The 13,821-nt window shown below is 60.9% G+C and overlaps 2 protein-coding genes across 2 annotated transcripts in view; one reads left to right on the top strand and one right to left on the bottom strand.

Moving 5' to 3' along the window:
• The window catches only part of LOC138683105 (potassium-transporting ATPase alpha chain 1-like), a 33,855-nt gene that overhangs the window by 3,351 nt on the left and 16,683 nt on the right, over positions 1–13,821 (top strand). The gene's annotated exons all lie outside the window — the stretch shown is intronic.
• Positions 4,085–6,995, bottom strand: LOC138683167 (B-cell receptor CD22-like). The gene is made up of 5 exons (XM_069774693.1): positions 6,610–6,995; positions 4,794–5,230; positions 4,521–4,620; positions 4,330–4,405; positions 4,085–4,201 (listed from the first exon to the last, which is right to left on the bottom strand). The coding sequence occupies exons 1-5, from the start codon at positions 6,993–6,995 to the stop codon at positions 4,094–4,096; spliced, it is 1,107 nt and encodes a 368-aa protein (XP_069630794.1). The 3' UTR covers positions 4,085–4,093.

Here is a 13,821-nt window from a genome sequence, read left to right as displayed (position 1 = left end):
CATGGTGGCCAGGGTCTTCCAGAGCTTGAGACGGGGCAGCCAATGGTGGCCAGGATCTTCTAGGGTTCAGTTGAGTTGGCCAATGGCGGTTGGGATCTACTAGGGTTCAGTGGGGTGGGTGGTGGGTCCCTGGGTTGGAGGTGGGGTCTTTGGGGGGTTCCCGAGGTGGGTGCTGGAGTCCTTGGGTTGGAGGTGGGGTCTTTGGGGGGGGTTCCCGAGGTGGGTGCTGGGGTCCTTGAGTTGGAGGGGGGGTCTTTGGGGGGTTCCTGAGGTGGGTGGTGGGGTCCTTGGGTTGGAGGTGGGATCTTTGGGGGATTCCCGAGGTGGGTGGTGGGGTCCTGGGTTGGAGGTGGGGTCTTTGGGGGTTCCTGAGGTGGGTGGTGGAGTCCTCGGGTTGGAGATGGGATCTCTGGGGGGTTCCCAGCGTGGTGGTGGGGTGGGTGGTGGGTTTCCTGGGTTGGAGATGGGATCTTTAGGGGGTTCCCAGGGGGCCTGGGGTGGGTGGTGGGTTCCTCAGATTGGAGGTGAGGTCTTTGAGGGGTTCCTGAGGTGGGTGGTGGGGTCCTTGGGTTGGAGGTGGGACCTTTAGGGCGTTCCCAGGGGGCCTGAGGTGGGTGGTGGGTCCCTGGGTTGGTGGTGGGACCTTTAGGTGGGGGCCGGGGGGGTGGGTCCTTGGGTTGGGTGAAGTTCAGGGGTAGAAGAAGAAGATGAGCCCTACCGTAGCAGCAGGCGGACGGACAGACGGACGGATGGTGGCAGGGAGGGACCGATGACCATAAATCCCCCCCAGCCTTCCCACTCCTCCCCCCCAACCCAAGGGACCCAAGTGGCCGGACGGCCACGCCCCCCCGTTCCATCCTAACCAACCCCCCCACCCATCCAGCTCCGGGGACAACGGTCGCAACAGGAGAGAACCCAAGCGTCCGGGCCAATTAATTAACCCTAATTATTTTATTGGGGGGGGTGGCGGTGGCTTTCTCGGTGGCAGCGGCATATCACTGTCCATGTCCTGGCAAGTCTGCCACGGTGGTGGTGGCCATCAACCTGGTGTCCTCAAGGTGGGGGTGGTTGTGGCACGTCCCCCATGGTGGCACGTCCCCCGTGGTGGCATGTTCTCCATGGTGGCATGTCCCCATGGTGGTGGTGGCCATGGTGGTGGCATGTCCCCCGTGGTGGCACGTCCCCCGTGGTGGCACGTCCTCCATGGTGGCATGTCCCGGTGGTGGTGGTGGCCATGGTGGTGGCATGTCCTCCGTGGCGGTGGTGGTGGTGGCATGTCCCTCGTAGTGGCATGCCCCCCATGTTGGCATGTCCTTGTGGTGGCACATCCTCCATGGTGGCATGTCCCGGTGGTGGTGGTGGCCATGGTTGTGACATGTCCTCCATGGTGGTGGTGGTGGTGGCCATGGTTGTGACATGTCCTCCGTGGTGGTGGTGGCCATGGTTGTGGCATGTCCCCCGTGGTGGCACGTCCCCCGTGGTGGCACATCCCCCGTGGTGGCACGTCCCCCGTGGTGGCATGTTCTCCATGGTGGCATGTCCCCATGGTGGTGGTGGCCATGGTGGTGGCATGTCCTCCGTGGCGGCGGTGGTGGTGGCATGTCCCTCGTAGTGGCATGCCCCCCATGTTGGCATGTCCTTGTGGTGGCACATCCTCCATGGTGGCATGTCCCGGTGGTGGTGGTGGCCATGGTTGTGACATGTCCTCCATGGTGGTGGTGGTGGTGGCCATGGTTGTGACATGTCCTCCGTGGTGGTGGTGGCCATGGTTGTGGCATGTCCCCCGTGGTGGCACATCCCCCGTGGTGGCACATCCTCCATGGTGGCATGTTCTCCATGGTGGCATGTCCCCGTGGTGGTGGTGGCCATGGTGGTGGCATGTCCTCCGTGGTGGTGGTGGTGGTGGCATGTCCCTCGTAGTGGCATGCCCCCCATGTTGGCATGTCCTCGTGGTGGCACGTCCTCCATGGTGGCATGTCCCGGTGGTGGTGGTGGCCATGGTTGTGACATGTCCTCCATGGTGGTGGTGGTGGTGGCCATGGTTGTGACATGTCCTCCGTGGTGGTGGTGGCCATGGTTGTGGCATGTCCCCCATGGTGGCATGTTCCTCCATGGTGGCACGTCCTCCATGGTGGCATGTCCCGGTGGTGGTGGTGGCCATGGTTGTGACATGTCCTCCATGATGGTGGTGGTGGTGGCCATGGTTGTGGCATGTCCCTCATGGTGGCATGTCCTCCATGGTGGGACATTCTCCGTGGTGGCATGTCCCAGTGGTGGTGGTGGTGGCCATGGTTGTGACATGTCCCTTGTGGTGGCATGTCCCTCGTGGTGGCACGTCCTCCATGGTGGCACATTCTCCATGGTGGCATGTCCCAGTGGTGGTGGTGGTGGCCATGGCTGTGGCATGTCCTCCGTGGTGGTGGTGGTGGTGGCACGTCCCCCATGTTGGCATGTCCCTCGTGGTGGCACGTCCTCCATGGTGGCACGTCCTCCATGGTGATGTGTCCCCGTGGTGGCCATGGTTGTGGCATGTCCCCCGTGGTGGCATGTCCCCCATGGTGGTCAGGACCCTGACCCTGAAGTGGCCACCACCATGTCCTTGGTGTCTCCATGTCCTCAATGCCACCATCTGCCTGTGAACCACGGTGGCCGCGTTCCTGTGTCCCCGTGGTGGCCAAGTCCTCACGTCCCTGTGGACGTTTTATGGTGTCCCCATGGACATTTTATGGTGTCCCCATGGACATTTTATGGTGTCCCCATGTCCCCGTGGTGGCTACTTCCCCGTATCTTGGTGTCCCCAAGGTCTCAGTGCCTCAGAGCGGCGTACTCAACGGTGTCCCCAACGTCCCCGGCATGTCCCTGTTGCATCTCCGGGGAGGACAGGGCCAGAGCAGCATAGACCAACGTCCCGTCCCTGTCCTCATCCCTGTCCCTATTTCTGGTGCTGGGACCAGGTGGGACGTTCTCATAGTCGGGACCTTCGGTGGCCTGTGGGGATGGAGGGTGGCTGTGACAGGGGACGGGGACGTCGAGGGGGACGTCGAGGGGGACGTGAGGGACATGGAGGTTATTGGAGATCCGGGGGACATTGAGGTTAGCGAGGAGATGGAGCACGTGGGGGACATCAAGGGGGACATGGGGGACATGGTGGACATCAAGGGGGACATGGGGGACATTGGGGACATGGGGGACATCAAGGGGGTCATGGGGGACATTGGGGACATGGGGGACCTCAAGGGGGACATGGGGCACATTGAGGATATCGGGGAGATGGAGCACGTGGGGGACATTGGGGACATGGGGGACGTTGAGGTTATCAAGGAGATGGAGCACATTGGGGACATCAAGTGGGACATGGGGGACATTGGGGACATGGTGGACTTCAGTGGGGACATTGAAGTTATCAAGGAGATGGAGCATGTGGGAGACATTGGGGACATGGTGGACATCAAGGGGGACATTGGGGACATGGGGGACCTCATGGGGGACATTGAGGTTATTGGGGAGATGGAGCATGTGGGGGACATCAAGGGGGCCATTGGGGACGTGATGGACCTCAAGGGGGACATTGAGGTTATCAAGGAGATGGAGCGTGTGGGGGACATGAGGGACACTGGGGACATGGGGGACCTCAAGGGGGACATGGGGGACATTGAGTTTATTGGGGAGATGGAGCACATGGGGGACATTGGGGACACGGTGGATTTGAAGGGGGACATTGAGGTTATCAAGGAGATGGAGCATGTGGGGGACATCAAGGGGGACATGGGAGACATTGGGGACATTGGGGACATGGTGGACATCAAGGGGGACATGGGGGACATTGAGGATATTGGGGAGATGGAGCATGTGGGGGACATCAAGGGGGACATGGGGGACATTGGGGACATGGTGGACATCAAGGGGGACATCAAGGGGGACACGGAGCACTTAGGCACCTTTGCAGCACCATCGTTCCTCTTGAGGACAGTGTAGACGACGGTGTCCCCTCGCAGCCTGGGGTGGGGGGGGACACAGTGAGAAAAGAGGGAGGGTCAAGGGTGCCCCGACGTCCCTGGGTGCCCTCAGAAATTGGGGGGGGGGGGGGGGGGTGTTACCTGGGGACAGAGCCAGATGTAGGAGGTGACAGCAACGACGAGTAACTGATGGTGTCGGTGTCATCGGCGCCACGAGGAGGTCGGGGGGACCCGGGAGCCTGGGGCTGCGGCACGATGGGTGACCCCTCAAGTAGCACCTTGAGGACCCAGACATCCCGGGGGGGGGGGACGACACCCAGACATCTGGGGGGGGACAGGGGACACCCAGACATCGTTGGGTGGGACGGCGTACCTTCTTATTGCAGAGGAAGAAGGTCCCTGATGGTTCTACCACGGGTTCCTCATCGGCTGCCATCTGCCTCTGCCACCTAAGGGGGACAACCGGGACACCTGGGTGTCCCCCCCCAACCCTACCCAGAATTTTGGGTCCTTTAGGTTTGGGGGGGGGGGCGGACACCCAAAAAACTGGGATTCCCGTCTCACCGTCGGCGGAGGAAGCACCCAAGGGTGCCCAACGCCAAGAGGATGCTCAGCCCCGCGCCAAGACCCACGAAGGTTCTTCGGAGGATGGTGGCGGTGGAGTCTATGGGGGGGGGGGGTCAAGAGGAAGAGGGGGACACCCAGATTTTTGGGTCCCCCCAGTCCCAAATACCTCTGGGTCCCCTCCCACCCACCCAACCTCCCCCGGACGCTTGGGTCCCAATGGGGCCAAAACGCCGCCCAAAAAAATGGGACGCGAACGCCGGAGTCCCTTACGGTAAACGGTGATGATGACATCATCGGAGTCAACGGTGGCGATGTCATTGGTGACGCGGCAGCGATACCGCCCCGATAGGCGAGTCTCCACCGCCCGGAGCACCCATAATCCTTTGAGGGTCCGGCCGAGGGGTCTTTCGTCCCGAAACCACTCGAAGGCGCTGGGCGGGGGGCGAGCGTCGGCGCGGCACCGGAGGGTGACGTTGGTCGACTCCTGCACCCATCGGCTCGGGTCCGGCACCAGCTCGACCCCCTGGGGTCCGACTGCGGCACAAACGTCAGCACCCCGATACCTGGGGACCCCCTTTTTGGGGGGGGGGGGGGCCAGATACCTGGGTCCTCTTTTTTGGGGGGGGGGGGTCCCAGATACCTGGGTGCTTCCCATAAAGAAGAGAAAAGGGGGATAAAGGGGGTGTGGAGTAGGGTCACCCAGATGCCTGGGTCCCATTTTTGGGGTGGGGGGGGCCCAGATACCTGGGTCCTCTTTTTTTAGGGGGGGGCCAGATACCTGGGTCCTCTTTTTTGGGGTGGGGGGGGTCCCAGATACCTGGGTGCTTCCCATAAAGAAGAGAAAAGGGGGATAAAGGGGGTGTGGAGTAGGGTCACCCAGATGCCTGGGTCCCATTTTTGGGGTGGGGGGGGCCCAGATACCTGGGTCCTTTTTTTGGGGTGGGGGGGGTCCCAGATACCTGGGTCCTCTTTTTTTGGGGGGCGTCCCAGATACCTGGGTGCTTCCCATAAAAAAAAGGGGGTCCTGGGGATGTGGGGCGGCCACCCAGATACCTGGGTCCTCTTTTTTGTGGGGGGTCCCAGATACCTGGGTCCTCTTTTTGGGGGGGAGGCAGATACCTGGGTCCCCTTTTTGGGGGGGGGGTCCCAGATACCTGGGTCCTCTTTTTTGGGGGGGGTCCCAGATACCTGGGTGCTTCCCATAAAAAAAAGGGGGTCCTGGGGATGTGGGGGGGCCACCCAGATACCTGGGTCCTCTTTTTTTTGGGGGGGTCCCAGATACCTGGGTCCTCTTTTTGGGGGGGGGCCAGGTACCTGGGTCCTCTTTTTTTGGGGGGGGTCCCAGATACCTGGGTCCTCTTTTTTGGGGGGGGTCCCAGATACCTGGGTCCTCTTTTTTAGGGGGGGCCATATACCTGGGTCCCCTTTTTGGGGTGGGGGGGGCCCAGATACCTGGGTCCTCGGTTTTGGGTGGGGGTCCCAGATACCTGGGTCGTCTTTTTTTTGGGGGGGTCCCAGATACCTGGGTCCTCTTTTGGGGGGGAGGCAGATACCTGGGTCCTCTTTTTTTGGGGGGGGGTCCCAGATACCTGGGTCCTCTGTTTTGGGGGGGGGTCCCAGATACCTGGGTGCTTCCCATAAAGAAAAGGGGGAAAAAGGGGGTCCTGGGGGTGTGGGGGGCCACCCAGATACCTGGGTCCCCTTTTTTGGGGGGGGTCCCAGATACCTGGGTCCTCTTTTTTAGGGGGGCCATATACCTGGGTCCCCTTTTTGGGGTGGGGGGGGCCCAGATACCTGGGTCCTCGTTTTTGGGTGGGGGTCCCAGATACCTGGGTCCTCTTTTTTTTGGGGGGGTCCCAGATACCTGGGTCCTCTTTTGGGGGGGGGGGGCAGATACCTGGGTCCTCTTTTTTTGGGGGGGGGGTCCCAGATACCTGGGTCCTCTGTTTTGGGGGGGGGTCCCAGATACCTGGGTGCTTCCCATAAAGAAAAGGGGGAAAAAGGGGGTCCTGGGGGAGTGTGGGGGGGGTTCACCCAGCTCCCTGGTTCCCCCCCCGGGGGGGGGGGGGGAGGATTTTTGGGGTACGACTCACAGCGGACGTCGAGGGTGACGGGGGGGCTGCGGGCGACCCCCACGTCGTTTCGGGCCTGGCAGGCGTAGACGGCGGCGTCGGCGGGTTGGGGTCCCGGCAGGAGGAGGTCGGGGGTGGGTACGGGCAGCTCCTGCCCGTTCTTGAACCACCCGATCGTCACCTGGGGGGGTTCGGCAGCTCCCACCTGGCAGCGGAGTCGTACGGGACCCCCCCCGGCCACCACCGGACCCGTCGGGCTCTGCAGGACCCGGACGGTTTTGGGAGGATCTGGAGGAAACGGGAGAGAAACCGGCGTCGGTGGAGGTTGGGGCGCCTTGAAACCGATATTTGGGGAGGGTAGTAGGAGCTCAAAACAGGGCCGGGGGGCTAAAACTATCATTTAGGGCTGCAGGGCAGGGCTTGAAACTGATGTTTCAGGGGTAGGGGTCTCAAAAGGGGGCTGGGGGGTCCTTGAAACTGTCATTTAGGGCTGCGGGGGGGGCTTGAAACCGACATTTGGGGGGTAGCAGGAGCTCAAAATGGGGCGGGGGGGTTAAAACTGTCATTTAGGGCTGCGGGGCAGGGCTTGAAACTGATATTTCAGGGGTAGGGGTCTCAAAAGGGGGCTGGGGGGGCTTGAAACTGTCATTTAGGGCTGCGGGGGGGCTTGAAACTGATATTTGGGGGTAGGGGTCTCGGGGGGGCTTGAAGCTGTCATTTAGGGCTGTGGGGCAGGGCTTTAAACAGATATTTCAGGGGTAGGGGTCTCAAAAGGGGGCAGGGAGGCTTGAAACTGTCATTTAGGGCTGTGGGGGGGCTTGAAACCAATATTTGGGGGGTAGCAGGAGCTCAAAATGGGGTGGGGGGGCTTAAAACTGTCATTTAGGGCTGCGGGGAGACTTGAAAATGGTATTTGGGGTAGGGGTCTCAAAAGGGCGGTGGGGGAGGCTTGGAACTGTCATTTAGCGCTGCGGGGGGGGCTTGAAACTGATATTTGGGGTAGGGGTCTCAAGGGGGGACTTGAAACTGTCATTTAGGGCTGGGGGGGCTCAAAACTGTGATCTAGGGCTGGGGGGGCTCAAAAGCACTAGCGGGGGGGCTTGAAACCTTAATTGGGGGGGGGACACCTGAAATTATTGTTGGGGGCCTTGAAACCTCCATTTTGAGGGGGAGAACTGTGAGGGGGGGTCATGAAACTGCTCCCAGGGCCCCCCGAAACTGCCACCACCGATGGGGGGGGGGGCCTCGAAACCACCACTCACACCAGACGATGACGGAGAGGGGCAGGGAGAGGACGCGGCCGGCGGGATTTTGGCCGGTGCAACGGTAGGCGCCGGCACGGGCGGGGTCGGCGTTGAAGGTGAGGGCGGGGCCAGGGGTGTTGGCCTCCCAGCGATCGTTGCGTAGCCATTGGACGTACGAGGGAGCGGGGTGGGCGGGGCCAAAGGCACAGCGTAAGGTGACGCGGGAACCCACAAGCGCCGGTAGAGAGGTCAAGTTCTCCAAGGTGGCCGTTCGGGGAGGGTCTAGGGAAGGGGAGAAGGCGGGGCTAAGCGTGAGAGGCGGGGCAAAAGGGGATTGGCTGAAGGGGAAGGTGCCACACCCCCATCCTCTGGCCACTCCGACCACCCTATGGCCACCTTGACCACCCCACGGCCACCGTGACTAGCCTACCGCCACCGCCTTGACCACCCTACGGCCATCTTGACCACCTACGGTGACCTTGACCCCTCCCTACCACCATCTTGACCACCCCATTGGCCACCTTGACCACCTCATGACCCCCCTGACCACCATACTACCACGGTGGCCAACCAATCTCCACCTCGACCACTCTATGGCCATCTTGACCACCTACGACCACCATGACTGCACCACCGCCATCTTGACCACCCTACCACCATCTTGACCACCCCACCACCATCTTGACCACCCCACCATCTTGACCACCCTACAACCATCTTGACCACCCCACCGCCATCTTGACCACCCTATCGCCATCTTGACCACCCGACAACCATCTTGACCACCCTACCGCCATCTTGACCACCCTATCGCCATCTTGACCACGCCACCGCCATCTTGACCACCCTACCGCCATCTTGACCACCCTACAACCCTCCTGACCACCCCACCACCATGTTGACCACCCTACAACCATCTTGACCACCCTACAACCCTCTTGACCACCCTACCGCCATCTTGACCACCCCACCACCATCCTGACCACCCTACAACCATCTTGACCACCCCACCGCCATCTTGACCACCCTACCGCCATCTTGACCACCCTACAACCCTCTTGACCACCCTACCACCATCTTGACCACCCCACCACCATCTTGACCACCCTACAACCATCTTGACCACCCTACCGCCATCTTGACCACCCTACAACCCTCTTGACCACCCTATCGCCATCTTGACCACCCCACCACCATCTTGACCACCCTACAACCATCTTGACCACCCCACCACCATCTTGACCACCCTATCGCCATCTTGACCACCCGACAACCATCTTGACCACCCCACCGCCATCTTGACCACCCTACCACCATCTTGACCACCCTACAACCCTCTTGACCACCCTACCGCCATCTTGACCACCCCACCGCCATCTTGCCCCACCCTCCACCGCCATCTTGCCCCACTCACAGTAGACCTCAAGGGTGGTAGGGAAGGACTTGGCTGTCCCTAAGTCGTTGGTGGCCTGGCAGCTGTAGGAGCCGCCGTCCGTGGCCTTGGTGGCCGGTAGGAGGACCCAGGCTGTGCGGTAGGGCAGGATGTGGCCCCCCATGCTCCAGGTGTAGGTGTGGGACGGGGGGTTGGAGGAGTCCTGGCAGCTCAGCGTCACCTCCCAGCCCTCGTGGACGGGGGACGGCGGCGTCACCTCCACCCGCACGTCCCGTGGGGCGTCTGTGGGCGGTCATTGGTTGGGAGAGGTCCTGGACACGCCCCCCCCCAGGGGCAGAAAGAGGCGGGGCGATGGGTGATTGGCACGGGCAGGGCGATGGGTGATTGGCGGGTGACTTGTGGGGTGGGGCTCTGGGCAAAGGACAGTTTCGGCATGGGGTGGGGCTAAGGGTGATTGACAGGTGCCTCGTGGGGCGGAGCTAAGGGTGATTGTCAGGTGCCTCGTGGGGCGGAGCTAAGGGTGATTGACAGGTGCCTCATGGGGCGGAGCTAAGGGTGATTGACAGGTGCCTCATGGGGCGGAGCTAAGGTGATTGACAGGTGCCTCATGGGGCGGAGCTAAGGGTGATTGACAGGTGCCTCGTGGGGCGGAGCTAAGGGTGATTGACAGGTGCCTCGTGGGGTGGGGCTAAGGGTGATTGACAGGCCCCCCCATGCTGCCATCTTGCCCCACCCTCTGCCACCATCTTGCCCCACCCTCTGCCGCCATCTTGCCCCACCCACCACCGCCACCTTCCCCTGCCTTCTGCCATCTTGCCCCACCCTCTGCCGCCATCTTGCCCCACCCACCACCGCCACCTTCCCCTGCCTTCTGCCATCTTGCCCCACCCTCTGCCGCCATCTTGCCCCGCCCGCCCCGCCCCATCTCGCCCCACTCACAGTAGACCTTGAGGACGGTGGGGGGCGACTCGGTTGTCCCCACGGCGTTGGTGGCCTGGCAGCTGTAGGAACCGCTCTCGGTGGCCTGGACGGTCCTCAGGACCACCTGGGCCGTCTGGTGGGGCAGGATCTGGCCCCCCATGCTCCAGGTGTAGGCGTGGGAGGGGGGTTTGGCCGAGCTCCGGCAGCTCAGCGTCACCTCCTGGCCCTCGTGGACGGGCAACGACGGCGTCAACTCCACCTGCACGTCCCGCGGGGCATCTGGCGGCGGCGGGTGGGGGACCAGTACAAACCAGTATGGGTCCTACGCGCACTTCTAGAATCCCATAAGCGCCCCAGGGACCCCCCCAAATCCCTCCAGGACCCCTATAGCCTCCTCAAGGGACCCCCTCACCCCCAGAACCCCCCCCATAATCCCCATATGGGCCAGCCAGGGGACATCCATAACCTCCAGGGACCCCCATAACCCCCAGGGACCCCCATAACCCCAAAGGAACCACCCCAGGGACCCCCCCAAATATCTCAAAGCGGACCTAAAGCTGGTGGGATGCCCAGGCCAGGCTCATCTGCCGGCCCCCCCATAACCCTTCTATGAGGAACCCAGGTGCCCCCCACCCAAGGACCCCCACCCCATATCTCACAGTTGACCTGGAGCTCCCGGGACGCCCAGGCGATGGTTTTTCTATCGGACCCCCGAAGGCTGCAGTTGAGGAAGGTCCCGTCATGGTACCAAAAAGGGTTGAAGGTCAAGAGGGTGCCGATAACCGGGAAGGACACGACGGTATCCGGGGGGGTCCAGTCCTCCACTTGGACCCCCGGTGTCTTGGTGATGGGTCCCTCCCAGGTGAGGGTGAAGGTTTCTTCAGGGCAGGAGGGGTGCACCCAGCACCCAAGGGTGGTCTTCTGGCCTTGGGTGAGGGGCGTTGGGTCCGGCCATAGGTGGGGGGCAGGGGGGGTGTCTGCGAAAGGTGTTTTGGGGGGGGGGGAGAGATGGAGGAGAGGGTAAGGGGGGGTCAATATGGGGTGATGGGGGGGGACAATGGGGGGATAAGGTGGGGATAATGGGGGGACAAGGTGGGGGGATCGATGGGGGAACAACATGGGGGGATGCGGGGGGGGAGGATGATGGGGGATAATGGGAGGGAGATAATGGGGGGACAAGGGGGGACAAAGGGGGACAAGGGGGGGACAAGGGGAGGGATAATGGGGCAACAGGGCGAAAACGGGGGGACAAGGGGGGAACGAGTAGAGGGATACTGGGGTGACAACGTGGGGATACTGGGATGACAACGTGGGGTTAATGGGGTGACAACGTGGGGATACTGGGGGACAATGTGGGGATAATGGGGGGACAACATGGGGATACTGGGGTGACAACATGGGGTTAATGGGGTGACAACGTGGGGATACTGGGGTGACAAAGTGGGGATACTGGGGTGACAACGTGGGGATACTGGGGGTGACAACGTGGAGATAATGGGGTGACAATGTGGGGATACTGGTGACAACGTGGGGATAATGGGGTGACAATGTGGGGATACTGGGGGGACAATGGGGGAACAAGTAGAGGGATAATGGGGGGACAACGTGGGGATAATGGGGCGACAACGTGGGGATACTGGGGGGACAGCGTGGGGATAATGGGGTGACAATGTGGGGATACGGGGGCGACTGTGGGGATAATGGGGGACAATGGGCAGGACAAAGGGGGAAAATGGGGGGACAATGGGAGAACGAGTAGGGGGATAATGGGGGGACAAGGTGGGGATAATGGGGTGACAACGTGGGGATAATGGGGGGACAGCGTGGGGATAATGGGGTGACAACGTGGGGATAATGGGGGGACAACGTGGGGATAATGGGGCGACAATGTGGGGATAATGGGGGACAATGGGCAGGACAAAGGGGGAAAATGGGGGACAATGGGGGAACAAGTAGGGGGATAATGGGGGGACAAGGTGGGGATAATGGGATGACAATATGGGGATACTGGGGTGACAACGTGGAGATACTGGGGTGACAACATGGGGATACTGGGGTGACAACGTGGGGATACTGGGGGTGACAACGTGGAGATAATGGGGTGACAATGTGGGGATACTGGTGACAACGTGGGGATAATGGGATGACAACGTGGGGATACTGGGGGGACAATGGGGGAACAAGTAGAGGGATAATGGGGCGACAACGTGGGGATAATGGGGCGACAATGTGGGGATAATGGGGGACAATGGGCAGGACAAAGGGGGAAAATGGGGGGACAATGGGGGAACAAGTAGGGGGATAATGGGGGGACAAGGTGGGGATAATGGGATGACAACATGGGGATACTGGGGTGACAACGTGGAGATACTGGGGTGACAACATGGGGATAATGGGGTGACAAGGTGGGGATACTGGGGTGACAACGTGGGGATACTGGGGGTGACAACGTGGAGATAATGGGGTGACAATGTGGGGATACTGGTGACAACGTGGGGATAATGGGGTGACAATGTGGGGATACTGGGGTGACAACATGGGGATACTGGGGTGACAATGTGGGGATAATGGGGTGACAATGTGGGGATACTGGGGTGAAAATATGGGGATAATGGGGTGACAATGGGCAGGACAAGGGGGAAAAATGGGGGGACAATGGGAGAACGAGTAGGGGGATAATGGGGGGACAACGTGGGGATAATGGGATGACAATATGGGGATACTGGGGTGACAACGTGGAGATACTGGGGTGACAACATGGGGATACTGGGGTGACAACGTGGGGATACTGGGGGTGACAACGTGGAGATAATGGGGTGACAATGTGGGGATACTGGTGACAACGTGGGGATAATGGGATGACAACGTGGGGATACTGGGGGGACAATGGGGGAACAAGTAGAGGGATAATGGGGGGACAACGTGGGGATAATGGGGCGACAACGTGGGGATACGGGGGCGACTGTGGGGATAATGGGGGACAATGGGCAGGACAAAGGGGGAAAATGGGGGGACAATGGGGGAACAAGTAGGGGGATAATGGGGGGACAAGGTGGGGATAATGGGATGACAACATGGGGATACTGGGGTGACAACGTGGAGATACTGGGGTGACAACGTGGAGATAATGGGGTGACAATGTGGGGATACTGGTGAGAACGTGGGGATAATGGGGTGACAATGTGGGGATACTGGGGTGACAACATGGGGATACTGGGGTGACAACGTGGGGATAATGGGGTGACAACGTGGGGATAATGGGATGACAATGTGGGGATACTGGGGTGACAACGTGGGGATACTGGGGTGACAATGTGGGGATAATGGGGTGACAATGTGGGGATACTGGGGTGAAAATATGGGGATAATGGGGTGACAATGGGCAGGACAAGGGGGAAAAATGGGGGGACAATGGGAGAACGAGTAGGGGGATAATGGGGGGACAACGTGGAGATAATGGGGTGACAATGTGGGGATACTGGGGGACAACGTGGGGATAATGGGGGGACAATGTGGAGATAATGAGGTGACAACGTGGGGATACTGGGGGGACAATGTGGGGATACGGGGGTGACAACGTGGGGATAATGGGGTGACAATGTGGGGATACTGGGGTGACAACATGGGGATAATGGGGTGACAATGGGCAGGACAAAGGGGAACAATTT

This window comes from Haliaeetus albicilla, chromosome 31 (genome assembly GCF_947461875.1).
Source record: "Haliaeetus albicilla chromosome 31, bHalAlb1.1, whole genome shotgun sequence".
NCBI classification, from domain to species: domain Eukaryota; kingdom Metazoa; phylum Chordata; class Aves; order Accipitriformes; family Accipitridae; genus Haliaeetus; species Haliaeetus albicilla.
The sequence above is the reverse complement of the archived record's forward strand: the minus strand, read 5'-3'. Positions and strand labels throughout refer to the sequence as shown.

Bases quoted from the DNA above. Each gene is read 5' to 3' on its own strand.
- LOC138683167 (XM_069774693.1), bottom strand. From the start codon at position 6,995: ATGATAGTTTTAGCCCCCCGGCCCTGTTTTGAGCTCCTACTACCCTCC. The intron at 4,406-4,520 runs GTGAGACGGGAA...TGTCCCCCTTAG, and splicing joins GGGTGCTTCCTCCGCCGACG to GTGGCAGAGGCAGATGGCAG. The intron at 4,202-4,329 runs GTACGCCGTCCC...ATCGTGCCGCAG, and splicing joins TCTTCCTCTGCAATAAGAAG to CCCCAGGCTCCCGGGTCCCC.